This window comes from Bombus flavifrons, chromosome 5, assembly GCF_040668555.2.
Source record: "Bombus flavifrons isolate JBK064 chromosome 5, iyBomFlav1_principal, whole genome shotgun sequence".
NCBI classification, from domain to species: Eukaryota; Metazoa; Arthropoda; class Insecta; order Hymenoptera; family Apidae; genus Bombus; species Bombus flavifrons.
The window spans coordinates 17,239,091-17,266,728 of record NC_138446.1 but is presented as its reverse complement, the minus strand read 5'-3'; the positions used below and the strand labels follow the sequence as shown (position 1 = coordinate 17,266,728).

The 27,638-nt window shown below is 46.1% G+C and overlaps 2 protein-coding genes across 3 annotated transcripts; one reads left to right on the top strand and one right to left on the bottom strand.

Moving 5' to 3' along the window:
* The first annotated feature begins 12 nt into the window (after window positions 1-12).
* On the top strand, window positions 13-910 carry LOC138180036 (mediator of RNA polymerase II transcription subunit 22). Its single transcript, XM_069113456.1, has 2 exons — window positions 13-229; window positions 457-910. Exons 1-2 carry the CDS (start codon window positions 127-129, stop codon window positions 774-776), a joined length of 423 nt encoding a protein of 140 aa, XP_068969557.1. The 5' UTR covers window positions 13-126; the 3' UTR covers window positions 777-910.
* Window positions 851-27,449, bottom strand: bif (protein phosphatase 1-binding protein bifocal). Of its 2 annotated transcripts, none has more exons than XM_069113420.1 (4): window positions 24,380-27,449; window positions 13,753-13,926; window positions 3,953-4,130; window positions 851-3,475 (listed from the first exon to the last, which is right to left on the bottom strand). In XM_069113420.1, the coding sequence occupies exons 1-4, from the start codon at window positions 27,308-27,310 to the stop codon at window positions 3,237-3,239; spliced, it is 3,522 nt and encodes a 1,173-aa protein (XP_068969521.1). In that variant the 5' UTR covers window positions 27,311-27,449; the 3' UTR covers window positions 851-3,236. The 2 variants fall into 2 exon arrangements, with proteins under 2 accessions (XP_068969521.1, XP_068969522.1); XM_069113421.1 differs by lacking the exon at window positions 851-3,475 and adding an exon at window positions 3,503-3,795.
* Window positions 27,450-27,638: the final 189 nt, after the last annotated feature.

Genomic DNA, 27,638 nt, shown 5'->3' with positions numbered 1-27,638 from the left:
GGTAAAATCGCATCAGGCAATGGCGTTGTTATGATCCCGTTATGAAGTGCTCTAAACAGTTTGTGTTGTCGCAACGTGCGGAGTTCGTCGTCGTAAATAAAGGGCTGTTAATTTTTATTTGAAATAATGGCAGCACAGCGAGCATTACCGCAAAGCAAGGAGGCTTTGTTGAAGTCTTATACAACAAGGTTAAAAGAGGATGTGAAATCGATGTTGGAAAATTTCGAAGGTATGCTATATAACCTCACTTTTTGCGCGGTACATAATAATAAGAGAATCGATGGTTTTTTTTTAAATGAAAAAACGATGTTACGTTATGCAAGTATAACAACCTATTGTTTGATGGATATTTTCGTTGAACTTAAACGATTGGTTTTATTCAATATACTAATGATATTTAAAACCTAACCTCTAATTATTCGCAGACGTTCAATTAGTTTGATTGTTATTTTACAGAGATTGTAAAGCTAGCGAAAGGAGAAAGCGATTCGCAATTATCTCGGATGACACAATGCGAACAAGATACGTATGAAATGCACGTCAGGGCGGCGAATATCGTTCGCGCGGGAGAATCCCTGATGAAGCTAGTTTCCGATATAAAGCAGTATTTGATACTCAACGATTTTCCATCTGTGAACGAAGCCATAGCACAAAATAGTAAATTATTTAGGACAAAACAAGCTGAATGCGATCAAAAGTTAGCATCCCTGCGAGACGACATGGCCGCCGATTTGTACGATTTGGAAGAGGAATATTACACGTCGATATACAAATAACACAAACTTCGGTTAGGTTTTTCAAGGATGTACAGTTATGTACTTATTTGGACCACGAATTTACTGAAATGTGATTTATTCGTTCAATAAACTGTATATATTTATTTAAATAAATAAGAATAGTTTTGATAGTACATTCTTACTTCTTAATTGGGAGCCTGACGAGACACGCGAAAAAGATAGACTTGACGATATAATAATTCGGGCATACTTGTTTCATTTTATTACTTGAATACCTTAATAACACACAGACGATACATCACACAATACTTCTAACTGGTAAGTATACTCAATAAGGTAATTGTGGATTCAAGCTTCGGATAATGATAACAATAATAAGAATAATGAGAGTAATCATAATCATAAGAAGAACAATAAGAATAATCTTAGGATAATACTATTTCCTTTTTTTTTTAATCCTTTACTTGAACGACGATGCCTCTCCATACTGTACAGCAATAATTTACAGAAATAATACGGAGTTCCCTCGACCGGAGCAGCGAGATTACCGACATCGATTCGCAATCAATCGACCGATTGGGTTAAACGCAAAAACGCGTGCTATTAGAATTTGGAATGTTTCGTCCATCGTAATCTCGCTCACTCCGATACGTAGTACATACTGCGAAAATACAAACTGAGCGGTCGACACGGTTCTGGTTCCTTAAAATATTCGGAAGCAATTATTATATGTCGTTATTAGAGAAAGTAAGAAAAATATCACAGTGTAAAATGCAACGCTGTGACACAGACCCATCAAGCATCGATCAAACGATAACGTGAAATCAAATGAAAATAGTACGAGAATACTAGCGTCTACTAAATACAGTGACGAAAACTGGAACACAGTTGTTGTTTCGGTGTATAAATGCATCGTTATCGGTAATTATTATCATCGTATCGCACGTTTACCCTTGAATCAGTCCGCGATCACGCGATTAAATCTTAGTAGAAAGTTAACCATACTGCCGCAATCATACTTCGAACATTTACGCGATTCAACATAACATTTTTAATTTCTCGACGTTCGTGTAACCACTTCAAACATAATACGGACAACGAAAAAGAAAAACAGAAAAGCACACGTAATAAGTCGATCTCAAAGCAATTTAATTGTTCCGTGTATAAACTTTGCGAAACTTTGAGATCGATAATAATTTAATATGTACAAAATTTGATTCGCTTAAAATTAACGCTCGTATTCACCAACAAATCGATATTTTCCCCCGTATCTTTCTTATTGATTATTAATTTTTTTTCTTTTTACTTGGTCCACGTCTAGATGTAAGAAACGAAAAGTGAAACAAACTCAACAAAACAAATATCGTGTATACATCTATCGTCTTATCTTGAGCATTCGCAAAGGATATCTGTATGATATATCATACATTTGGTATAAATAACGAATTTCTCGGAATTTACAATTGCAATGTTATTCCTGGACCAAAACTTTCACTTATTGTACATATACATATTATTAAGTATATCAAGTAGACTTACATTCTACTTTGGCTAAAACTTTTACAAAAGTCTGAACTCGAGTGTTCCAATGTTTTCTTTTTTTCTGCAACGATTCTTTCTTATTGCGTTTAATTGTTTTTGTTTTTTTCTTTTTTAAAAAATCCTGCATACAACTCTGGCCTTTGACTGGCAGCTTGAACGTTGAAGGGTTCAGCATTAAAGTAATCTCAAAAAGGTTACAAAATGTTCAGTTCCATCGTCGACTTCTCTTCGTTTGTTATAAAAATGTACCAAAAAGGTGATATGCTCGTTTTTTTTTTTTTTCTTTTCTTTCTTTTTCTCACCGATCACTGGGCTCTCCGTTTAAGGTGCTATCGAAAAAAGAAATGCACTGACATATCTTGGCAGTTATAGTTACGCGTCACTTAGGAAAAGTCTGTTCACTTCGTTATCGTAATAATACAAAGAAATGCATATACTTGGAATGATACCGTTTTTTCGCTTAATTACCTAAGAAAAGGATTGCCTCTGCTTCGACGCGTTCGCGAACGAATATTTACTCCCCTTTCCTGCTTTTGATTCGTACCCTATGTCGGGAAAAAGTATTGCGCGCAGTTCTTACGACAGCGAACTATCTACGTAACACACGTAACGCTCGCTTCGACCGCGAACGCGTCGGGTGATGCGTTTCTCGAAAAGTTGCAGCTCTGCTTATACTCATAGGGTGAGCAATCGTCACGTTGAAACGTTCGAAGGAACTCTCGACATGCTTCTCTTCTTTGTTCGTAACGACTGTTTACTTCCTTCTTATAAAAGACTGTTTCCGCGACTCTGCCTACGAAAAAAGGAAAGAAAAATACTTTGCCATTAGTCTTCAGAGTAGTCGGAATTTTGGGATCCCCTGCTCTCTCTTCCAAGGAGAGAGAGCTCTCCTTTGAGCTTTTTAACGAGTTTCCCGCTTCACGCGTCTTTCTCTGATCTTCGAGTTCTTCGGTCGCGTCAGTAGAGGAGATCACCGGTCGTTTCGGAGCCCCACGCGCCCCCGTCTTGAGCCGGTTTCAGGTAATCCACTTCGGTTTCGTTGTCCGCTTGGCTCGACGCGGTGGTTGTCGGCGTCGACGACGATGTCGATGTTGCCAGCAAGCTCGACGATACGGCTCTGGTCACGCCCAGCTCGAACCCTTCGGACGTCAAGTCCACTTTGCTAGGAGTGTAACTGGCAAGGCCACCACCACCACCTGCGGGGAACAAGCACTAGCTTTCAGCACGCTACGCGATCTAGGAGAGTTGGACAAGAGAAACGTGAACGACGTATACAGAGCGAGGGACTAACGAAATGTTTCGAAAGTGATATAGCGACAAGAAAGACACGGAAAGTTTTTTCGACGAAGATAAGGAAAAACTGTCGGTTAAAGTCGGTGTAGGGAAAGTGAAGCGTTTCTAGAAACTATGGAACTAATTTATACTAGAGACTCTTTTACGGGGTCGACATTCAAAAGGAATTGCAATTGTCTGCAGCGGTTCACGGGAGACATAACGTGGTGTATGAACGTCGCCTCTGGAAAAAACCGAAAAGAACGAGATACGTTGTTAGTGAAGGAACGATGTACTCGATAAAAGCTACATTCTTTCCTAAGTAAAAGTAAAGAAGAAAAAAAAAAGTAGTCTGACCGCGACGCTGGTTCGTGGTAACGAGAAACAACGATTAAAATTACCGAGTAGGGTCGGCATGTTGGTCGTCGAATTGGTCGAGGACGTTTTACCGCTGATCGGAGTTGATTGCTCGACGGAACCGGAAGTTTCGCCATCCACGCTGCTCTCACCCTCTAGCATCGACGCCTCGCTCGGATATTCGAAGGTACGGGTAGCCGTATCATCAAATTGTATTCGATGCTGAAACAAAACGCAATATATCGGTCAGTTCGATAGCACATCGAATTGGCAAGCTGTTCGATAGAGAAGTTTCGCGTCTAACGGAAATGCACCGAATTCCACCATTTGACGAGACAAAGGCCTTTTGCAACGATCGAAATACATCGATACCACACGATTATTGCGAATCAGACGGTTATACGACGCGGAAAGGTCCGTGTCTTTTGCCGGTTACAAATAAGACACGGGAAGAACAAACAACGGCACACAGCCTGGAATAACAGTAACCCGTCACACTCGATGCTTTTTCGACTGCGAGCGAGGACATCGCCTCCTCGTCCGTCTCTTGTCCATGAACGCGATCATCAAAAGAGAAAGCAATTCTTTTTCTAGAGAGTCGTTGGAGCTCGCCGTTCATCGTGCATCCGATATTTCGGTCCACGAGGACCTTCAACGTGCCAGACTATCGTAGCCTTGTTTACTGAAAAAAAAGTGGAGGGCACCTTCTCTTTTGAATGTTCGTGCGACGGGCATCGATTAGTTTGTTTCATAGCGACGCTTGTGTCCGCGACGATAGCGCTACTAGATCGCGAGAGCAAATAAATCCTTGGTCTTTGGACTTGCCGAGCTGGTAACAGTATCTGCGATTATTTCGAGCAGAGGATGACTACTCGCTGGTTAACTACGTGTACGGAGTTTTCAAAGCTGCGAAACTATTTCGGACACGACAGCGGAGAACGCTCGTTCGTCGTTTAACGAACAAAGGAAGGAGATCGTTGAGAAGAGCGGCGACAATGGCGAATGCCTTCGAACGAGTTTCCGGCACGCACCAAACAAAGAGTAGACGCGTTTTATCCTTTCGCGTATATCGTTTCACAATGAAAGAACGTTCGATAGGATCGCACGCGCGAGCTTTACGAGCAAATTTTTAATCGACTCGTCGACGAACTGTTTGAAAAGAGCACTCTGGCCGATCAAGGTCAGCGACGTCCGGAACGTCCTAGTTAATTAATGGTGCCAGTTAATTACGAACTGCCATCCGTCTCGGGTCATCGACAGCGATCAGAAGAACTTGCATCGTATAATCACCTGTTTCCAGCCGGTATAACAGCCTATCGACTGGTTAGCAGAGTCTCTTGTTCGAGCATCTATCGACTCGTTCGGAAGAAAATATCGCTCGAGTTTAATAAGCGTTTGTTCTCGAGCGTACTTTTTTCCGTAATAAAGTTTCTTTCGGCGAAACAACTTGAAACGACTTTGAACGAACGACTGGAACGTTTAGAATCCGTGCACGTACGCCTAAGCAGAAGCGACTATCGGAGCGAACGCGAAGAAAAGGTTTTCTTCTTGGCGCGAAAATCGCGACACTATGTCGATAAACAGAACACGCGCGCCATTGGCAAAAGGCAAATATCAAGATGGAAAGTTACATCCTGGACGTTCGGCTGGCAGGGACGAGCGTGTTTCGCGTGCAACGAGCGTCAAATCGTTCTTCGAACCGAGATACATGGGAACCATCGGAGGCTCGCGCTCATTGGTCGCCGGTATATTGATTTTTAGGAAGAAAACGGCGAACCGAACTACCCTCGAAAGAGCGCAAACCTTTTGTTGCGTCGCGCGTGTGCTTTCTCGACCATAAAATCATCCTCGAGAGCACGCTGTCGGTGAATATCCGTTTAAACTTTGCGCGTATAACCGTTGGCGAACGTTTAGGAGGAGAAATTCACGGACGAAACCGAGGTGCGCGAAACGCGTTTCTAAACGCGTAGAAACATCCGCTACTGCGATAATATAAATACAATGTGGCGTGATTTCGAGAGACAGATTCGCGTTTTTCTGCGGTCTCGTTAAGAAACGGACAAACAGGAATTTCGATAACGAGTCGTTTGGTTTCTGCTTCGCATCTTTACGATCGATAAAGAGAGGAAGGCCGCCTCGTTTAGAGATCGCGTTCGCGTTGCACATTCGTTCCTCCCCGACAAGCTCGGCAACCTCGAAGAATTTTTCGATTTCGATGACAACGACTCTCCGCAGGAAGGAATCGGTCGTAGGAAAAGTGCGTCTACAATGTCGCGGACAAGCCATCGTTACTTTCGACCACAACCGGAGAAACAATGCGCCTCTTATCGTCCTCGAGAAAGGAAACCGTTTATCGCGGCGGACAATAGAAAGAGGAAGCCAGGCGGACTTTTACGTATTATGCGTTACATTTTACGTCCCACATGCGCCGCGCCGCTTCGTAATGCCTTTGAAATGCCGTCGCGTCGCTTCGCGGACAGCAACGTAGTTCGCTCTAAATTTTATTTCAAGATTATTCGCAGTCGAAACAATGTCCGACGCTGCAACGGAGAACCATGCAGAACTAATTCGAGAAAATGAGTCGACGAAGTCGTAATGGCGCGCAATAAATTATTCGCGCAAGTTTCACGGACGTAGCGCTTAACCTGGGGGATAGGCGATCGTTCGGGGATAATTTGCAAACGCGAGGGAGACATAAAGTTTAACGCGGCGCGAACCCTGCGATAGGTCGAGCAGTGAAACTCAAAGGGGAGACGCGGACTTGTAAAGTCGAAGCCTTTTCTCCGCGTCGCTTTGGCCAGGTCGTGCACGGCAGGCAACATAAAAGCATCGAGGAATTTATCGTCGTGACGCCCCGTTCCCGTGAACACCCGCGTATCTCACCGCACGACCGCGTCAAATGGACGCATAAAGCATGTTCCACGCGGTAAAAACTAGACGCGTACGTATCCGTTATGTCTGGCAAAACCTGTGATCTTTCTCGCGCTGACAAGATTAAACGGCCCATGAGGTATCGCGCATTCGAAAAGCGGACAAGAAGCCAATTGTTCTTTGATTCTCCGTTTAAACGACCGCTGTTCGAACGTTCAACTCTGTAGCGTCAAACCGCGTCGAACCACAGGCTTCGACTTTTCGTAGAGATCCTTTAAATATGATCTCAACTGGTTCGAAACGAATTTTTCTTTCGATAAATCCAACGATACGATAACGTGAACTTTCATGCATATTCTAAATGTAATTTTTACTCTTTGCAAACTCGTTGCTCGTCAGTCCTGAAAGGGTTAAATTTTGCAATAATCGATACCCATCGATAACGAGATCCAAAGAACGAGAAAGTGGTTGCATCGAATCGGGCTATTCTATTCGTCGCGATTAACGTTATGCACGACGAGCGATTCGCGTGAATTTTTCGAAGATTATTTACACCGGTATTCGGCGTCGATCGGATGGATCGTTTCGAATACCGTTACCGTATAAACGGTCACATACACGTTCACATGCACGGTCCCACGAGCACGTTAGAAGCAAATTGCCCGCGTCTACGAGTGTTTACATTATTTCTTCATTTGCATACGCGCCGAGCGACCTATTCAATGGCGATGCACGCGGGGTGCATTCCTCGAAAAGAACTTACAAAGCGATGTTGTATTTACGAGGCAACACCGGCTGAATTTATTAGCGTACAGAGAGTCTCAATCGACTAGCCAATGTTACGAACATTTTCGTTGTTTCTTACAACATCGAAGAAATCTTTGGCGAGCGCAGTTGTTCGTACCGCGACGGTACAATTTTCATTTTTACAAATCGTTTTAGATCGTTTTCGGATAAACTAAAACAGCCTTGGATTGGAATCGTCTTCGAGTGACGTTGAACGAGAAACACCTTACTCGCATCGATGTTAACCATGCGAAGCATATTGCGATGACCGAACGAAAGAACGTATCTCAAAAGCTTGTAGAGACAAACAGCCAGGAGAAACGCGCCTTACAACGATAAAAACTTCGATACTCGAAATAATCTTTTTTCTCACGAGGTTAGCCAAGTTGAACGCGGAAGATGGAATGCCCTGTACGCAGCTCTTTTCGACAAGATACTAACGGTCCGTAAACGCAATTACCCGTCGGGTTTTCCGCAACGTGGTAAAATTAGAAATTCAAATTCACCTTTTTTCTCCCTGCTACCGATCCGGAACAACGTTCCTGCGCGGTAGCAAGCGAAGTAGAAAAAAATCCCGCCGCGCTTCGTCCAGCCCACGAATTACAATTGATTTTCGTATATTTTCCAGCGGCTGCGGCGTTGAAACGCTCGCAACTGTATTACAATCAAAGCCGAGGAGAATTACCGGTCGTGCAATTTTCTCTAGAATGGTATGATTTCGCAATTGTTGCGGGAGGTGACGGCACCATAGGGTCGACGACCACGATGACGCTAGCGTTAAATAACCAAAATATACATACAATAGGCAGACGTTGCTTCGCAAAGATATTCTTCGCTTTTTGAAATATTATCTTCAGACGTAAACCACCTGTCGTTGGACGTGACAACGCCGATCGAACTCGAACTTATGAAATTCGACGATAAAACAATGGCGTAACAATATCTGTTCGATATAAGCGAAGAAATCGCGTAAACAAAGTTTTCAAATCGTTGACCTACCTTTTAATCAAGGACGACGAACGTTGCAAAATCGCTGACGAATCGTTAACAAATCGGCGACGAGTCCGCGAAGAGAATCGCAGGCTAGCCGATTCAGCGAATAAAGGTGCTCGGTTGCGACGTCATATCGTTCGCGAACGCTGCGATTATTTGGAACCGATGTCATTTGCGTTTTATTCGAGTCGATTATGCAACATGATTCTGCCATCGTCGTAACGATCCGTTATCGCGGTACAGCTTCTGAGAATTTGTTAATTGTTCGCCGAAGCAATCTTTAACGCGCTTGTTTGCCCGTCGTAGACGTTTACGTCTTCGACCAATTTTCATGCACACGTTGTTTGTATCGCGACGATTCGGTAATCGCGTTGATAAGCGGCGTTATCAGTGCGAAATTTTAAAATATCGCGTTTGACTGTAATTTAGATAACCGTGGAGACATAACTAAGTGTTTGAAAACTCCTTGTTTCATTTAACATGCCATTAATCGTAGTCGTAAGCAGGATTTCACGCAGAAGATAGATGACTGCGAGGAATCGACGTCCATCGGTTGAGTGGTCGATGTCGCTTGTCGCGCGGTACAAAGACCGCAGCCCCGAAGCGTGTGCGAGTGTGCCATCAATCGCGCTCGCGATTATTCGCATTATCAGATGCTGCACGCGTAATGGCTTTACACCGGAGCGCCGGTCATTACCTTTCACGGATCGCTATTAAATAAAAGAAGCATGAGCAACGGTGATGTTGATCGCGGATTCTCGCGGAACCACTTACCACTCCATTAAGAGTCAAGCGATGATATTCCTTTGATCAACGTCTCGATGTATTAAACGGTTAATTAATTGGTATATAACTCGTTCGTCAATTCGATGGTAGGCATCGGAACGTGTCTTAAGATTCGTCGATATGTTTCTTTGAAAATAGTTCGAACGTTCCTCTCGAACGTTACGCCGATACTCGAATTGTCACTCGGTGTTTGCCTACTATCAACGTATGGATACGTTAGATTCTTCTTGTAGATCGCTCGTGTCCTTCCGGCAAATACGCTGTTAGTGAAAGAGATACAACGAGGCTATAAAATCGGTCAGGCGGTAAAGTTTATGCGTTTCGATACTCGAAACGATTTGAAATTATTGTAACGTATGGTGCGAAAGAAAAGAAACGGATTCTAGAAACAGGCGACTGGCTGTTTTTCGTACAGCGAACATATCGATTCGAAGATGATTCGTAGCTTGAGATTCAAAGCGCTCTTCGATTTACCACCTCGTTATACTTTTTCTAGCAAACGTAAGTACGTTAAATGTGACTGATTTTAGCCAACGCTCGATTTGATAATTCTTGTCAATGGCGTATGTTGAATTTTTACGAGACGCCAGATATTTGTGTATCGCTGTACGTTACGGAAAACAAGAGAACCGTATTCCCGCGGTTGCTACGGTTGCGTTATTGTTCGCGCGTCTTCGATTTCAGGAGAGAAATTTCCAACGGTGCTGAAATATTCGACCGGGAACAGGGTCAGTGAATTTCGCACGAGCCTCCTCTTTGTTTCACCTATTTCCCTATCGAGCGACGTGCACGCACGCCGGCACATGCCGCGTGTGCTTTATCGTCGAACGACTCCGTACGTGGCTAGTATCGGTAATAAAACCGATTGTTTGCGAGGTGAAACTGTACGATACGCGGCCGGAGGCAAAGTGGATCGTAAAGAACAAATTATCTGCAGCAGCGTGCTGCGACGACCGCCGGTGTTTGTCAGACGAGGACGACAATTTCGCGGTCGAAAGTTGCTCCTTTCGCGTGCTTTTTCAGTGCATCGAGTCGGAAAATCAAGCAATTTTCTCCTGCACTTTGATGCAGTACGTGCCGTGTTCGTCTCGCTCGTTCCGATGAAAACCTTCGTTCCGGGAATTATACGCGTGTCTTCTGAAACGCGTTTGGAAAATACCATCGACGCGTTTCGCTATTTGGATCAGGTTGCAGTAACGAAACGACGAGCGTAACAGGCGAGAATTTGCGCAAAAATGCTGCGGGTTACGTAGCGAAGCAACGAGCTAGCCATCGGGTAATTCGAAGAATTTTTCTAACACGGCATGCAAACAGGGTTGCGCAACGCGTCATCTCGCGCCGCTGTTTTCAGCCGTGTAATTTTTCACCGTTAGAATTCCTGTACGTCCAATAAAATTAAAATATAGCATAGAAGCAATCGCGGTACGCGTTCTCCGTGACTAGTCGCGATTTCTAAGCTAACACGTTTCGAGTGCGCGGAAACGCTTTCGCGTCGCGAAGATAAACTTTACGCGATACTTACTTTTATGGGTAGGTACGCGGCTTTGCTTTCGGTCAGCGCCGTTTTAAGGTAATGGTATTTAAGCCGAGCTAACTGTGAAACCTCCGACTGCCGACGTACCGTCCGATTCGCCAGCAGTTCGCGCAACTTTGTCCTTAATCATCCCGTTATCCTATCGAATTCAATTTCGTACGAGCCTAAACTCTCTTTATAGACTTGGTAGCGTGGTTCGAAGTAGGAATTAGCTGGTAGCTTGGACGACGCCTCGTCGAGCGAGGAACAACGCCCGCATTTTCTACTCGAGAAGAATTATTCGCCGATAACTCAGGCCACAATGGAATTCCACGTCGTATAATAGCTTGTTCGCAGTTTCTATCGATCCGATACGCTCGACGGACGGCGGAATAAATCCGAGAAAGAAAATACGATGCATCGGCGAACAATCGATTCAGGAGATATCGGTTTTTTCGAGACGCGACCCGAAAGATCGATCGCTGGACAATAAGCGTGACGAAGCGGCACTCGAGTCGTTTCGTTTCGATCGCTTTTACGATGAAATATTCCGCACCGGTTTCTCCAAAATCCGCCTACCCCCATCCGCCAATCCCACTTTCCAATATGCAAATTGCCTCTTTTACCGGTTTTGATTTTTCATAACGCTCGTTACGTAATCCGTTATTAAAGGTTACTGCCTGTGCAACGTTAATTGGATACCAAAATTGAAACTTAGGCGGAGCCTCGTGAAATCGATTTACTCGACGGTGACTCAAGCATCGATGCATCATTATTGACTCGGATCGATAGAAAACACGTTGCGTAAGGTTCAATTTCCAGAGAATCACGATCATCGCTTCTCCGTCGTTTCGCTCGTAAACCGATCGAACAAAAGAAAAACGCAAATCGTCCCTCGCCTTTGACTTTTAGACACCGTCGCCCGTTGCGTAAAACAAACAAAGATTTCCGCCGAATCCGAAAGCAACGCGTGCTCTTGCGCTCGTGAAAGACATATCGTGTTGCTCGGTTTCGCGACGACCATGAAACGGAATTTGCGCGTGTTTCGCCGCATTCCCACGAAGCACGGTAGATTAACTCCTTGGACGAGTCGTTGCTCGAAAATCATTGCCGGTTCGTGCATCGGCTACTACTTTTACTTTGCAAATCGACGCTGGTAACAGGTAGACTACCTACGGAACGTCACGGGAATCCGCGTGTACTCGAGCCCGTGAGAAAGTCGTCCATCGACGCGTTTCCATCTTTTAACGTGCTAATAATTATCGACACCGACAACAAGACGAAAACAATCTACGATTTCTGTGCTATTCGGTTTCTTTGCTTGTACATTTACTTTGGATTTGCTTTAAACGGTCGACGCAGCGCCGCGGGTCCGCCGTTTCGGCCTGCAGCAGCATATGCTTGGCATCGTAAGAGGAACAGACCGGGAGACTGCTTCCCCGGAGATTCGCAAATACCACGATGAGTCACGTGGTGTCGAAACGTAGAATTCCATGGGATAAGACGTCGTAATCGCAGTCGATTAACCAGAGACGAATCGATCGTCGAAACTGTACAAGAGCAATTTCATCTTTAATGGCAACTCGCTGGGAGAAGCTGGGCCGTGAAAATTAATGACGCGCCTGTACAATGTTATAGCACATTAATTATTTAGAACGATTATCTATAGTTCGAAAGGAGAGTATCGTTTAATCCGCTTTCGAGCTAGAACGAGCCTTCGGGTACCGGGGATACTTGTTCTACCGAAACTCGTTGATCGGTAAGTTTTCGCTTTGGCGAGTAGTTCGTTGAACCTTCGCGGGTATAAAAATCCAAAGTACCTACATATCTGGAAAAGGTAGGATCGTGGAGCGAAAAAGTTTTTTTCATATCTTGTCACGACGCTCGACAGATACGACTGTGACTGAAAGAATGACGCGATAAAAGGAAACGTTCAGCGTGTAAATCCTAAATTGTATAGAATCAAACATGACTCTGCATAACTACCTTGCAAATCGATATACATATATACATATACAAAGATAAGCTATCAGCATGATGAACGGTTGCTGGATATAGCATGCAAGCTGTAATAGGTTTATCGGTGACACAACACAAATAACGTCTTTTGATTTTCATCCGGTTTAATATACAACGATACCGCGTCTTACGATTTTCGACCGAGAGACACAACGTAATTTCGGCACGCCTGTTTTCAGACAGGGACGAAAAATGCGTTAAAAATTCGGGTTGAGGGAACAGGAAATAAAGAAGGGACCGTACGAAGGGAGAGAAGAGCCGAAAGGCTCGGTGCGGTTTGTCCTTGAATATTTTACAATCTCTCTCTCAAGAGGGAAAGCGCATTCCCACGGCGAACCAAGGGCCTTGGTTACAGTATTGCGTCGCTTGCTTTTTCACTTAAACGAGCCCCCGCCGCGCGATCCCAACTATAGAGCTGCAGTTGATTAGATTAGATAGCGTGTCTTTCCGTCCGATAACCAGATGTTAACTTATCTTTCGAAGAGAAAAAAAAGGAGCAAAAGTAATAGGACGTATCGGTAAACGCGACATCCTTGTGTTTAACAGGCTTTCGTATAGTTTTCGAACTTAACCCAAATTATCGCGCATCAGATAACGCTCGATCTTGTAATACACGCTCGTCGCAGATCAACAAACAGATTATTCCGAGCTTTTTGCGTCATTGCTTTTTCGTGTTTTTAGTCGGCGTTGTTATTATTAGATCGCGGAACCTCATGCGATATTGCTAAAGAAATTAAACAAAGAGTTACTTGACGTACTTTATACGTACGTTTCTACAGACTTCAATTTTCCACAAATGCATAAACGTTTGATCATTTGAGGACTCTCGCGAGTCACAAAACTAGTCGAAAATACTCAACCACACGTTTTGCTTACCTTGTGATTTCGCGGTGTCCTCGAGAGATTGCTGCGACCGTTGATGAGGACGTTATCGTTGAAGAAAGACACGTCGCATGGCGAAGGTGGACCACCGGCGAGTTCCCATTCGGCGTCGTCGGTCGTCGACGCGTCCAACGTAGTGTCCAACACTATGATGCCACCGTCGCCAACCTGCGGGCCCAGCAAAAAAGAGGAGTGAGCTCTCGAAATCGGAACGTGATGCGTGGAATCCGGCGAGGTGACTTTCGAGTCTCGTCGACCGAGTTCCGAGGAAACGCGCTGCCTCGCGTTTCTCACCTTCGATCGTTGCTTCGTCGAACCGCGAAAAATCACCTCCGGCTACGAGTATCGACTTTGCTTAAAAAATTTCCGCGTATATCGACGCAAAGCCCGTTTCGAAACCGGCTGTCCAGAGTCTGTTACGGCCAAAGTGGATTTCGCGATCGTCTATATGCACGTTAGCGCGCGAGACGCGCCCACGTGCTCGCTTGGCTGCAATTTGCGTGCGCGATGCAAACGAGTCGTGTTCGCTCGCTGAACAAACAGCGCCAGGTGTCTCGAAGAATAAGAAAGACTGTTTAAAGCGTCTCGAAGAACACTCGACGTGCAGATATCGAAAGAGTATCGAGATGTCGAGGCGAGATCGAGTGTGCCGTAGGTTAACGCAGAGACAACTATAAACGTCGTAACTTCCTCGATACGCTTCCCTCGAGCCCTCAATGTCGGATACGCTCGCACGGGACGACACGCGTCTCGACCGAGCGTTATTCATCGACATCCGCCGCCTTTCAATTATTTCGTGAATGAACATCCTGTCGATTTGGAAACCGAGTCGAACGAAAAGCGACACGAACGCGTCTTCGACACGCACCATCGTCCGTCTGTCCTACTATTTCGAGTTCCACTACTTTTTCGCACACGGCTGTCTCTGTATCTACCGACACGAACATAAAGATACAAACACGCGACTGTTTTCACGCGTATCTCTCGCGATGACGCGTTTAATCCCGAACGCGTGACAAAATCTGCGCGATTCGCGGAGTACGTCGCTCGATCGTTTCGTTGAACGATCAATAGAACGGAATCGCGTTCTTCGTCAACGAGACGACACGTACGTACGAGCAATTTCTCGTACGAGTTGCCACGAATCTCTGGATCCGTACGCCAGAGAAGAAATAATCGGCATCTTTCGAAAGTGATTCTTTCCTGTTCGCGACAATTTCTTTCGCTCGTTCTTTTCCGTTTCCCACTCTCTCTCTCTCTCTCTCTCCGCGCGACCGAAAGAATTCGGGTTGAACGGCGAGATCTAAGAAAAAATGCGGTCACGGATCATAACGCGAAGCCACATTACGGACGAGCAGAAATCGGGGCCGCGTAACGCAATATCTATCTGGATTTGAATATAACGTGCCGCGGATGCACTGGAACGAAAAGATATCGATCACGGATCGCGGTGGATTATCGATCACCGGATGGAAGACACAGAGTCGTCGCTGTGCGATACAATCTGGTTTACGGTTTCAAAAGCTATGACGAAAACGCGCGTTGAGATTATTTCAATTACGAACCTGTGTTCCTGGTGAAAGAGATACGACAAGGTTATAAATTAAAACGTTAAGTAGGTACGTCGACTGATCTAGCTGCGGTCAGACAAACGTAGCCTCGTCGGTAGATTGCGAATGTTCGTGCATTCACGAGAAATTTAGACGTGTAACGATCTGCAGTACGTACACAATATCTAAAATAAAGTATTCGTTACAGTATTGTTTAATATTATTTTTAAACCGTATACCTTTATTCGCGTTGATAAAAATTTGCATTTGCATAAATATCGGCAATCTATCTTTGAAGAAAACCCAAAGTAGAAGCACCCATCGAATCGAGTTTCTAAACGTCGTTCATAGATCGAATCGAATTCCTGTTTCGACTATTTAAACTCGTGCACTTTCAAGCTTCGCTTGTTTTACAACCTCGCGTATCTCTTCCATCCAGACAGACAACTTACGTTTGGATGTGTAATAAAGCGCGAGCGAAATTAATCGATCCGTGGCGTTATCGTCCGTACGATAATGAACGTTCATTGATGCTGCCGTGAGAAGAAAGTAACTCAATATTTCCGTTGCTTCCGTGGCGCGGTTGGTATCTCTTTATTGTGTCGGCTATATTACGCAAATGATTGCACGCGATAACACGTCGTGAGAAAAATCGTTCTGGATGCGTTTATCGCGCATTCTCGCTCAATAAAGAACCAAGTAGGCGGATTAACTTGGACACCTTGGAATTAACACTAATCCAGTATCGTAAATAGAATAAACGTTTAGATCGATCTTGGTTTATTCCGTGTACCGGCAACATTTCTAATTTACCAGATCTACCGACTGCCGACCACATCGACGACTTTTAATCCGACGCTATCGATGGTCGAACGCGTTCGCTCGAGTTGACGTATTAATTGGAACTAAGATATCGTAAACCAAGCGTGCAGTATGGCTTAACCGACTGCATCGAAAGGATTTCCAAGGATAAAAAGGTAGTTTTTAAGGGAAAATACGGAAGACAGGGGAAGGAAGCAACGACAATGAACCTAAAGATGAGGTGGCTGACTTCATGAGAAATTCCCAGGACGCTTCTTTCCATTATTCCAAGCGTATCAGGGTATCGCCTGTACTGCTTAGACCTTGAACCCTCCGAGAGTCCAAGACACTGTCCTAACGATCGTATAGGAACAACCTCTCTTCGAATACACCTGCGTTCACGGAGGTGCAAGCCCGCATAAGTTAACCCTTTGTCGTGTTCGAACCACGTAGAAGAGTCAAAAAAGGCGGAGAACCGGATGTATGGGGTGTCTCGAAAGTAAACCTCGTGTCAATAGCATATTCGATTTCGAAGGTTTGCGTTTAGGCTCCCTATATAGACACAGCAAAGACGATTACTATTATTAAAAAAAAAAAAATAAAAATAAAAAAGGAAGAAAAAGGACAGAGAAGATACGATCGCTGTAATACGCGTAGCTACTTTTTTTTCGTCAGCTCTACCCGACGTTTAACGAGCTCGTTTCCTGGCGAGAACCACGGCCAGCTTTGCAGACGTCACACACTCGTGGTCTCTAAGCAACGAGTTTAACAATCTAGCTCAAACAATGCAGCTATCTACATACATATGTATGAAATTGTAATCTCTCTACACGGACACGATTGCACGAGAATAATTAATGTCATGTTAATTTCGCTTTATTTGACTTTATTAGGCGCGTGCGTTAACGATGATTCTATTAAACCGAGGACTATAAAGATTTGCTATCTAAGTTCGTACGGAAAAAGCTTGGCGCTCCCCTCTGCGCTACGGAAACATAGCCAATTTCGTATAAATTCTCGTCAGAAGTTTACGATTGTATATTTCTATTAAAAAGGAAGTACACGATGATAAGAGTACGATACGTTATCACGTGGAAATTACACGATGACACGCCGCGCAACGGATGCAACGTTTCGTCATATTCGTTGCATGTGAATTCTCGAAGAAATTCAGTCGTTCGTGAATTCGTCTCGTCACGCGAAATTCGTCGCGACTCGCGCTAACTCGGAACAATATAAGTCGCGACGGGCGTAGAAAACCGATTTTATCTTCGATACCAGTTCCTCAAAGTAGAAACTTTCTCCCCTTTGTTCTACCCTCGGCAGTCGTCGCGTTTCTTCGCTTCGCCGTCAATTTGAACGGCCGCCGTCCCGTGGGACGTAGGACAGCGAAATTATGCAAGAGAGACCACGCCCAGTCTTGTTCTCCGTCTATTCGCGGATTCGACAAATTTATTTGTCGCCCGGAACGTTCTCCGTTTAGTCGTGGTCGCCGCTGCTGACTCGAAATCCTATGAATCAGCCACGATTTCGCGACACTGCGAAAAATCGAAACGCTGCCTCGTCGCGGGTTTTTCACGGAAACAGCGATATGACTCGTCGGTGGATCGTGGCGTCGCGTCGGGTTTCTAAATTGGAGCTCGCACAGTCCCGACGGCATGATTCATACAGTGTCGAGATTAATCCATGGAGGTCGTTTGCCATAACCTTTCCGCGATTTCCATTTACGCGTTTGCCATTTTCGCGTCGCTGATACCGTACATTCTACTCCGTAATGGATCGAATTATACAGATACACCGACGGATAAAAAAAACGTCAAGTCGTTTTCGGATCTAAAATACCGGCCATAGACTTTTTCGTTTCTAATGCTAGTCGAAGGTCGTTAAAGTCACCGAAGGTGATATACAACCAGGCGATACGATTTTAATTGGTCGCTGTACAGCTTTTATCTTTGACTACCGTAAGCGTCCTGGTATTTATTAGGCTCTTAAAACGAATATCTTCCTGTTCGTTGATAGAGACGCGTTTTTGCCAAAAACTGGATCCATTACGTAACCGGAGAAGGAGGGTGAGAGGGTCGAACGAACCGTACAACGTTCGAGGCTTGCATGCAAATGCAAATTCGATCCACGACCAGCTGTCCGCTCGCGTTACCACTCGAGTTTCTCCAGAGATCGTTGGTCAAGGCCAAACGAGGTCAGGCACACCGAATTTCGTTAGAAAGACGAAAACGGATGATCGGCGCGCGTTCACGACGTCAATTGAAAAAATTCCATCGTGCGGTATAAGCGTGTCGGTCGTGGCATTCGGTTACTTTATCTTTGGCTTTATTTATCCAACGGACCAATTAAGAGAGCTGGAAAAAGCGCACGAGAAATAAACACGTAGCGGGTACATCTCGGTAAATTGATCCTCTCGAGTTTGAATTTGTCCACCGAGGGAACGGCCGATAAATCTCTTGGATCGTCCGGAATAACCGAAGACTGGCCACGCAAGCCATCGCCGCTTATTTACTGCGTCGCCGCGATGATAAAAACGTGAATCGTAATGGGGTTAAGGAATGCAACAGCTGGCTGATTCGAACCGTACCAGTAAACGGAGAAAAGTTCGTTAACGTTGCCTCGTTAATCCTCCCATGATCGCTTTTTAGCTCCGGGTGCCGCGATTAATTTCGCAAATGGACTTCTAATAAATCGGAGAGAACGCCGCCCGTGTGTCGCATCGCCAGCGAGCTGCTTTCAATTGCGAAAAATTCGCGTCAGCTCGGAGATTACCGACAGAGTTACGCAGCCATTTTACGGTTTAATATCCACGCGGCGAACATTCGGCGACGCAATAATAACGTTTGTTCAACGTATCGATCACCGGAATTAACGAAACGATAAATCGATAGCGCAACGATGGTATCGCGCGTACCGACCAACCGGTTCTCCACCAGTTCTGGAAACGTTCTCCGACCGGTCAAAGTCACGCGTTGAAGATTACAGAGTACGAATCGCGATCGTACGACCGACGATGAATCGGTGGATCGGAGCTTCCCACTAGGAATTACAAAACTCGGAGTAGAGAGCCGGTCGAATTTTCAATGATCACGATGACACGATTCCGAGCATCGATTATGCAAGAATGCATTGTTCGCCGCGGGCGGAAGAGCAGATAACGCGAAGGAAAGAGAAGCTATTGTCGCGTGGCCTACATACCAAAAATCTTAGCGGCTGATTCAGTTGCGACACGATCGTTAGAGCGCAATGTTCCTTAGAAGGTCTGCCTAAGGAGCGAGTCTGAAACGCGATAACGGGCCTAGCCAGCTTCACTCGCTGAAGCGGTACGTACAGTCTCGCGTCCCTCTAGGACGACCATATACGAGAATTCCCATAGCGTGGTATGGAATGTCACCAGCCACGATGCCGCTGCCATTTCTTAGCTGGCTGATCGGCTATCCAACTTCTACCTGGCAAATTCTTTCAGCGACTACGACCTCCCGTGACCGCCGACCGATCGAGACGAACTGCGAATTCGTTCCCCTCTCCTCGAAAGGAGCGAAAAGAAACGTCTCCATCGAATTCTCGAGACAACCGAATCTCGCTATTCGAATCCGTTCGTGGCTAAACTATCTTCTCGACCAACGATCATCGATGACGACGTCTAACGCGATAACATTGCTACGTGCTGTGTGTTTACAAGCAACGGTAAGTAAGACTACGAGAATCTAGAAAGTATCATCGAGTTGGACGAATTAAAAATGCGATCGCAGATTAGCAAGATAAAACGGTAAGCCGAACTTGAAGACGAGGTGCGAATAACAGGCTATCGGTGATAGTTATCGAAAGAAAGAAGGTCAAGGATACCTTCTCCAGGCGTAAACTCGATTACCGTACTTGCATGCAATACGGTAAACCTGTCGACGAAACGAGCCAACAGTGGTTCTTCGAACGATACGATGCGCGTTTCCTTTCTCTGCCGCGATCTCGCGAGTATATACCAGCGATAGCACGAGCTACGCAAAATCATCGAAGCTTCTCGATCGAATCGTATTGCCTTCCCTTCCAACACGCCCAATCCCTTGTCGATGGTAATTTTGAAAAAAATACGATCGATGAAACAGCATTTGACGCATCGGTGGTATTCAATAACTGGCCGTTCTTGTCTCCTCTTAATTATCAGTCGATAAGACAAAATAAATAACTGCCTGACTCATCCAGATATATCCTAAATTGTCTAGGTATACGAGCAAGGATTGTATTTATACAAGAACAACTGTAGCCGTGTGTTTATCTTTCTTCGATGACAACTTGTTAAGCGTTGTACGACATTCAACGATAAGTCGATCGGAATTCAATGGAACACGAAACATGCTACTCCGATCGTAGTACTTCCGTTGAAACGGAGGACACACCGCAGAGCGTGCATGGTCTGTTTCTAGAAGAAATTAAAGAAACAGAAGACAGTCTGACGCGCTTCGAAGATCTTTAACTTTTTTTTTTTATAACGAAAGATAGGCAAATCGTGGTCGCGCGCGTTTCGTCGAAACTGATTTTCCTTTCCGAATATTACGCGTGCAACGTTACATCGGTCGGTAGAGCATTTAACGCATAATGGATTCGTGATAACAGTAATAACATAGAAAGCAAAGGAACGTATTTAACGGTTATGTAATAGCGCGTAATCATCGGTTGTACTTCCCTGCGGGTTGTTACACGGACAAGACGAATGCCTGCTAATCGTACGTTTATGGTGACAAAACTAATGTATCGGCCGGCTATTGTAACGTAATAATAATAAGCGCGAAGGAAAACGAGCATAACTGGTCTCGTAACGAGTTTGGTTTATCAGTTAACATCCACATTCCTCGGTAATTAGCGTAGTCAACGCCGAGAGGCTTTCGAGCCTCCCACCGAGTTGAAACTCGGACAACGACAACGCGGAATTCTTGATTTCCGTTGCTGCTACGGCACGATTAAGACGCAGAAATGCCACGTAATTTCTGCTTTCACCGGGGATAAACTTTCGGAGGATTGTGAAAGATTTTACCGTTACGGGAAACAGCGTTATTCGAAATGTACACGGATCCTCTATCGCGCCCAAGTGGAAATATTTACGAACGTATACTTCTGGATAAGCTCTGTTCGCGTAACGTTGAAAGAACTCGCGAAAATACAAATCTTATCGTTATTATTGGCAGACTTATCGTAGCTTATCGAAGATCGAAAAATGCTCTTCCTAAAATAGCGGGGCAGCTCGGTTGCGTGTAAAATACAACCACGTGTATACTTTCCGTCCACGTAATACCAAGTTGGTAACGCTCTGTTCTGCAATTAATTTCTTTCCGGCTGCATTACGAAACGCTCATCGTTTCAGTCGGCTACCTCTAGGAATGCCACGAGACTACACTCAGCAATTCTATTTCATTTTCCTATTTTTTTCCTTTTTCAATTACATCTATCCCGGTTCTAGCTTCATTCCTGTCGTTTCTCGTTATAAAGTCGCTGGCAACGGGCGACGAAGAAAACGCGCGATCGTCGATGCAACTTGATCGATCACGAATATTCGTTATCCGTGTTTCCTCTTCTTCTTTCAGCGTCGTACATTAAAAAAAGAGAAAAAGAAAAAGAAAAAAGAAACAGAGAGGACGGTCTTCCGAACGGAGGATCGTTCCACGGCCTAATTCCGTTGGCGCATCACACGGTGAAGGGAGCCTTTTACCTCGTTACGTGCGCGGATCCCGAACCATTGTGAATATTTTCGTCGATTAATTAGGCCAATTATTAAAGCTCGCTATAACCGACTGCATCGTGACGCGTTACACGCGCTGCCGAGGTGCACCGCTCGAGCTTGCGCAATTATTACGAGGTCGTCGAAGGTTAATTAACGCGACCGACGAGTGTTGCACGCAGTACTATCGCGTATCTCGACCGATCTGCCTACATTCGAGCCTAAACCAGAATCTCCTCCCACTTCGTTCGAACTTTTGTCGCCCTTTTTGTTTCGGCATCGAACATACCGGACAAACTTTCGATCGATTAGCATCGTTTACCGGCGCCCGTTCGATTTCGTAACTCGATATCCGAGAAGCGTGCACGTCTATGCAATTTCGTTATCGCCAGATCCGTAGCCACTTAATTTCTGTTTAATTACCAACGAAGGAAGGTTATATTCGCGGCGGCAACATCAGCAGCAACCAGCGGTAGCAACTTCGGAATCGCTGATCTACGCTGACACACGCTACGCGTATATACGGCAGCGTCGAACCGTGCTAACGTTATGAGACAAGGAATCCGATATCCGCGACATGTCATCAATCGAATTACGCAGACCGCCGCGAAATTTTACCTTTCCCTGACTGCCGAAGGTAAACATAGTACAAGCGTAATCGTACACCTCCTCTCGCAGCTACGACAAAGATAAATTTGCAGAGGTGTAACAGAGGCTTCGCGAACATACCACGAAGATCGCACAGGTATCGATAGGTAGGCCGTTTTGTCCTTACGACTATAATCTAATTGTATCGGGGACAAGCAGGGGCTTCTCGAGTTCTAACGTCAGAAATTTCCATAGATAGCTGCAGATCCGGCTTTTAATCCGTGAGAAAGCTACTTACGACTAGAGATAGTCTACGGAAATAGCGTAGACGGAATAAGACACGTATGCACGTGCTACGCGAAAGAACGCGCTACCTTCGCGACTCCAGAAGGCCTTTCGGTCGACCCAAGGACGACGGAGCTTGACTCGATCGAATGGAAAGTGTCACGAGGAGTGTCGTTCGATGCATAGCGGTAAACGTTCAAAAATCCATCACGTTCTTCGCTTCGTATGGCTCGACGATGATTTCGAGATCTGGATGCACGCTCCAGTTTCCCGTTCGTTAAACGGTCCTTCCGTGTATCAGGACAGCGCGGTTGTTCCCTCTTTTCCGGAGGTCGATTCGCGAAAATCCCGTTACAACTATTAGACGGACGTCTCTCGACGAGATGTTCGTAGATGAAGATCACGCAACAAAAAGTCGATAATTCCAGGAACAGTGATAAATTGCAAGGCGATGATCGTTAGAAAATTACCGAGAACGGCTGAAAGAAATTGTAGAGCGATTCGTATACCGGACGATCGAGCTTCCGCGTTATCTAATACGAGAAAGTCAGCCTCGTCGCCACCTTCGATTTGCCGATCGCGATCTTAATTTTCTAGCTTTTCGATGGAACATGGAATACGCTCGATTTCACCGGTAGCGGTAAACCCTTGTCACCAGGTTAACGGTCTACGTTCTTTAAAGTTCAAAGCTCCGCGACAGACGAGTTCGATGTCAGGAGTTGAATTACGATCGAATAGAAGAAGCGCGTATCTGTCAGAAAAGTCGCGTTACCGTTTCGATTCGGTATGGCATCAGCTGTGAGACAAGTTTACGACGAGTCGAATGCGCGACATCCTTCTACTCGACGCTGTGGAATGGAAAACAAATAAATGTCGTGTACGAGCTGGTTAAATGTGACCGCGTGCCACGAATGCTCAGACGTCACTTAAAATTCTACGTGTGCCGCGGCCCGAGAGCACGTACGCCTCGAACGCAACGCCAGCAACGCTTTTGTTAACGTAAGTCATATTAAAGAAAGTGAAATGCTCCAATTATACGCACACGTACGAAAAGAAAGTGGTCCGTGACAGGGTACCATTGAACCGTGTCGATATCCAGCTATTTATAATCCGATCACGAACTCTTCAGTTTCCAATTGGCATATCTCAGACCGTTCGAGCAAAGGAGCATCGTACGTTTGAAAGGTATTTTCCTTTCGAAACGTTGCTTTTAATGAACTTATGCAACCGACGAACTTTTATTTTAGTTTAAGAAAGTGTTTCGGACCTCGTGCGTAATCAAACTGATATCTTTATTGAGACGTTGCCTGTCGCGAGCTACGAGCTATCGGTTCTAACATATCGTTAAACAGATAAATTTACTAACTTTATCTATCGAACCACGAGTTGATTAATCATTCCATTCGATGGAAAATTATACACTTGTGAATAAAAGAACTACGCAATTTACAACTTGTACTTGTATACACCGATTATATATACAACGATATGGTTAAGTAGAAAAATATCGCTCAAGAGAACCCTAACGTCGAATAATTCGGTTTGCAACTACGATCGAAAACGAACGATTGTCCGAATTCACCCTTCGAGACACGCAGTTTCGAATATTGGCGCGGTTTGGAGAAACTGCGATAGAATGAGAGGGAAACGAGCGAGATTGGAAGTAGTCGTAGCGATGACTCACCTTTGGCTTCTCCCGTTTCTTTTTGATAATAAGTCCGTCGTTCTCGATATAATCCGGCACTTCCTTCCGGTTACTGAAATTGAACACCATGGTGTTGTTTTGTTGGTTCCAGGGCTTCGTCTCCCACAGTCCGGCTCCACCCGTGCCAGACTTTTTCGCGGGTTGAATCTCATCGGCGCTCTTCAGGCTAACCACAACCTTGGTAGGTTGTTCTATACTTTTCACTCGATTGATCAGATTTTTCTCCAACTCCCGATTGCTCAGATTCTGCTGAGGATGCTGCGCCTTGGTAGACACGAGCGGTCTTATTATCCCGATTTGCTTTTGGGGCGGAGACTCGACCTTTTGGCATCTTATCGTCTTCAACTCGTTCCCTTGCGGATACGAGGTATTGGTCGGAGACTTGATCAGACCCAGGCTGCAGATAGCACCGATCGGTTTGGTTTCCACGTTTGCTTTGGTATCCGTCGTATCCTCTTTATTGTCCTCGATTTTCCTGTCACACTTGTCCAGTTCTAACCTCTCCTGCAGCCTCGAGACGGTCTCTTGATCCGTTACGACGTTCGTGGAACCTGCGGACAAAAACGACTTGCCCCGAGCAGGTTCCAGCGACAACGACTTCGTTTCGGTCCGAGCATCCGCTTGACGTTCGTCCGTTGGCTTCTGACCATTCTGCTTGAATCCTGGCAAGTAACTCTTGTTGGAGATCGGTTTGTCGTTGAAACTAAACTGCATTGTGACGCCGGTTTTCGCGATATTCTCCAGTGCGGTCTTCGATATCGTCTTTGGGGCATCGACCTCCTCCGCCAGTTCGTCGTCGCTGTGATTCGCATTGTTGATCGGTGGCTTGTTCTCCTCGGGCTTCTCTTGATCCGTAGGACTGTGCTGTATCCTCTCGGAGGGCTGCTGCTGCTGCTGCCTCGGATGTTGTTCGACGTTGACGATATTCCCGTTCTCCTCGAGTTGCGGCCGCGGCGTGATCTTACAGGGTTCGGTCACGGACATCTGTCTAAGTAACTCCCTGCTGGGACTCGGCGGTGGCTTGTGGACGGGGCTGGAATTCTGCCTGACGAAATCCTTCATCGGGGACGGAGGACTGTGAACGCGTGGTGAACATTGCCTGAGCGTGTCCTTCATCGGGGACGAGGGACTCTGCAACCTGGGCGAGGAAATTCTGGGGGAAAGAACGGGCGTTACAGGCGGTGACTTGACGTTGATCTCCAGAGAGGATTTCAATTTACTTAGTTGTGGCTCGGGACTGGGCGCGGGCGAGAATTTCAACTTGTAGGATGGCTCGGGCGACGGGGATGGGGAGTGCGACTTTTCGATTTGCTGGAACTTGCTGACCACCGACGACACCGACTGCACTATGGGATCCGTAATCACTCCGTCGATGTGATACTCCTGGCCGTCTTGGCTCTCGATCAGCTCGGCCGTGGGTTTCTGCGGCAACACGATTTTCTTCGGCGATCCTGGTGGCGCTCTGGAATTCCCATTGACGAACGGTTTAGGTTGAATCGGTGGTTTCGGCCCTACCTTCTTCTGCGCCTGGGCTTTGAACGTGTCGTTGATCGTTTTGAACGTGGCCACCTTCGCGGCCACCTCGCCTTTCGGTTTCAGCTTCTTCGCGGACCCCTCGAAGATCCTCATCGTGGTCTTGACTAGATCCGGCGGCGGCCTTTCCGTTTCCGCCAGCAACGGTTTGATTCTTTTCGGCTTGTTCACGGGTTTGGGCCTGTCCAGCTCGCCCAATCGGCTCTCTATTTTCACCGAGCTACGATCGATCAGAATAATGTGATCGTTGACCGGGTCCTGCTTCAATCCGTTGGTCACCACGCGACCGGATACACCGTGGGTACTGCCGACTTCGTCCGTCCCGTTGTACCTCATCAGAGTTTCGACGCTTCGGGCTCGTTTCATCGACTCGTTACCACGGCAAGCGTTTCTGTACCTGTCGGTTTTCGTAGCGGCACCGGTTGTCGTCCTTTTCGTGTACTTCCTCGCGTTCTTCTCTCCCGGTTCGTCGTCACAGTCCAGCAGATCCTCGAGACTCGCGGCGCGTCTGAAACGTTGCACCGAGACGCGACTCTTGTTCATCTCTTTCAGAGTAAGATTAAGGTATTTGCTCTTGAGTTTGTTCACGATTCCCGGTCCGTACTGCAGTTCTTCCGAACTGTCGCTCTCTCCGTCGTCGCTGGCCGACGCGCGATTCCTCGCCATTTCCGTTTCCATTTTACCGGCTTTCATTTTCGACAAATCCGCGAGAAGCTCTCTCTCCACTTTGTTCGTTCTACACGCGCGATGATCGTCGCAGCCTGCCAACAAATCGGCCCCTTTTCCGTCTTGTTTGGAATCCTCGATCTCCGAACTGTCACCGTGTTCCGATTTTCGTTCCATGTCCGTCGACGATTTGCTTAGAGTATCGTTCGCAACATCCTCCGAGTCGGAGCAGAACGACAGATCCACCTCGAGACGCATGTTGCACGCGACTGTCGAGGCAACGTCGGTGGCGGCGGTCGTTCCGCTGCTGATGATGGCGCCACACGCCGGTCCTCTCGAGAAAAACGGCGAAGATGATACAACGACACCAGCTATGGCGCTTCCACCACTACCACTGTTAGCACTCGAGCTGTTAACCATATTCACACTGTCCTCTCCGCTGCTCGTCGTCCACGATCTCGATGGCACATTGCCGGCTATACACTGTTCTTGACTACCGGTCGGATCGACCACCGATTCCGATGTCCCGCCTGTCGTCGTCGTTGTTGTCGACGAGCCGATCACCGCCGAACATAGCTTCACACTGGCTCCGTTATTCGCGAGAACCTTGTTCTGTTGCCGACGACGCTGAATCAAGTCTCTTTTCCACTGTGGCACGTTACTGCCGTTCGTTTCGCCGGCGCTTGTCGTCGTGTTGCTGGTGGTAGCCATGTTGGACGCGCGATGGGCGCGTTCGCAAACGCGCGCCCGAGTCTACGCGACACCACACGTCCCCTCGGCCTCTTTCGATTCTCGCGCTGTCAAAATATGTCCTTTTTCGTTTCAGGCACAACGCTCGGCGTTCATCGTGCTCGTACGAATCCTTCCACCGATCGGAACCACCACCAGCTGCGTATGCTCGTTGGAAAATCGATGTCTCTGACACATATGTATGCACGTTTTCACGCGCACGAGGTTGACAGAAGACACGTTTCGTTTCTCCGGCAATGATTTATACGATCATCTTTCCTAGTGTCTCCAAAATTAGAGAGCAACGATA

Bases quoted from the DNA above. Each gene is read 5' to 3' on its own strand.
- LOC138180036 (XM_069113456.1), top strand. From the start codon at position 127: ATGGCAGCACAGCGAGCATTACCGCAAAGCAAGGAGGCTTTGTTGAAG. The intron at 230-456 runs GTATGCTATATA...GTTATTTTACAG, and splicing joins GATGTTGGAAAATTTCGAAG to AGATTGTAAAGCTAGCGAAA.
- bif (XM_069113420.1), bottom strand. From the start codon at position 27,310: ATGGCTACCACCAGCAACACGACGACAAGCGCCGGCGAAACGAACGGC. The intron at 13,927-24,379 runs GTGAGTCATCGC...CTGGGCCCGCAG, and splicing joins AGAAACGGGAGAAGCCAAAG to GTTGGCGACGGTGGCATCAT. The intron at 3,476-3,952 runs GTAATTTTAATC...TGTTCCCCGCAG, and splicing joins CAACATGCCGACCCTACTCG to GTGGTGGTGGTGGCCTTGCC.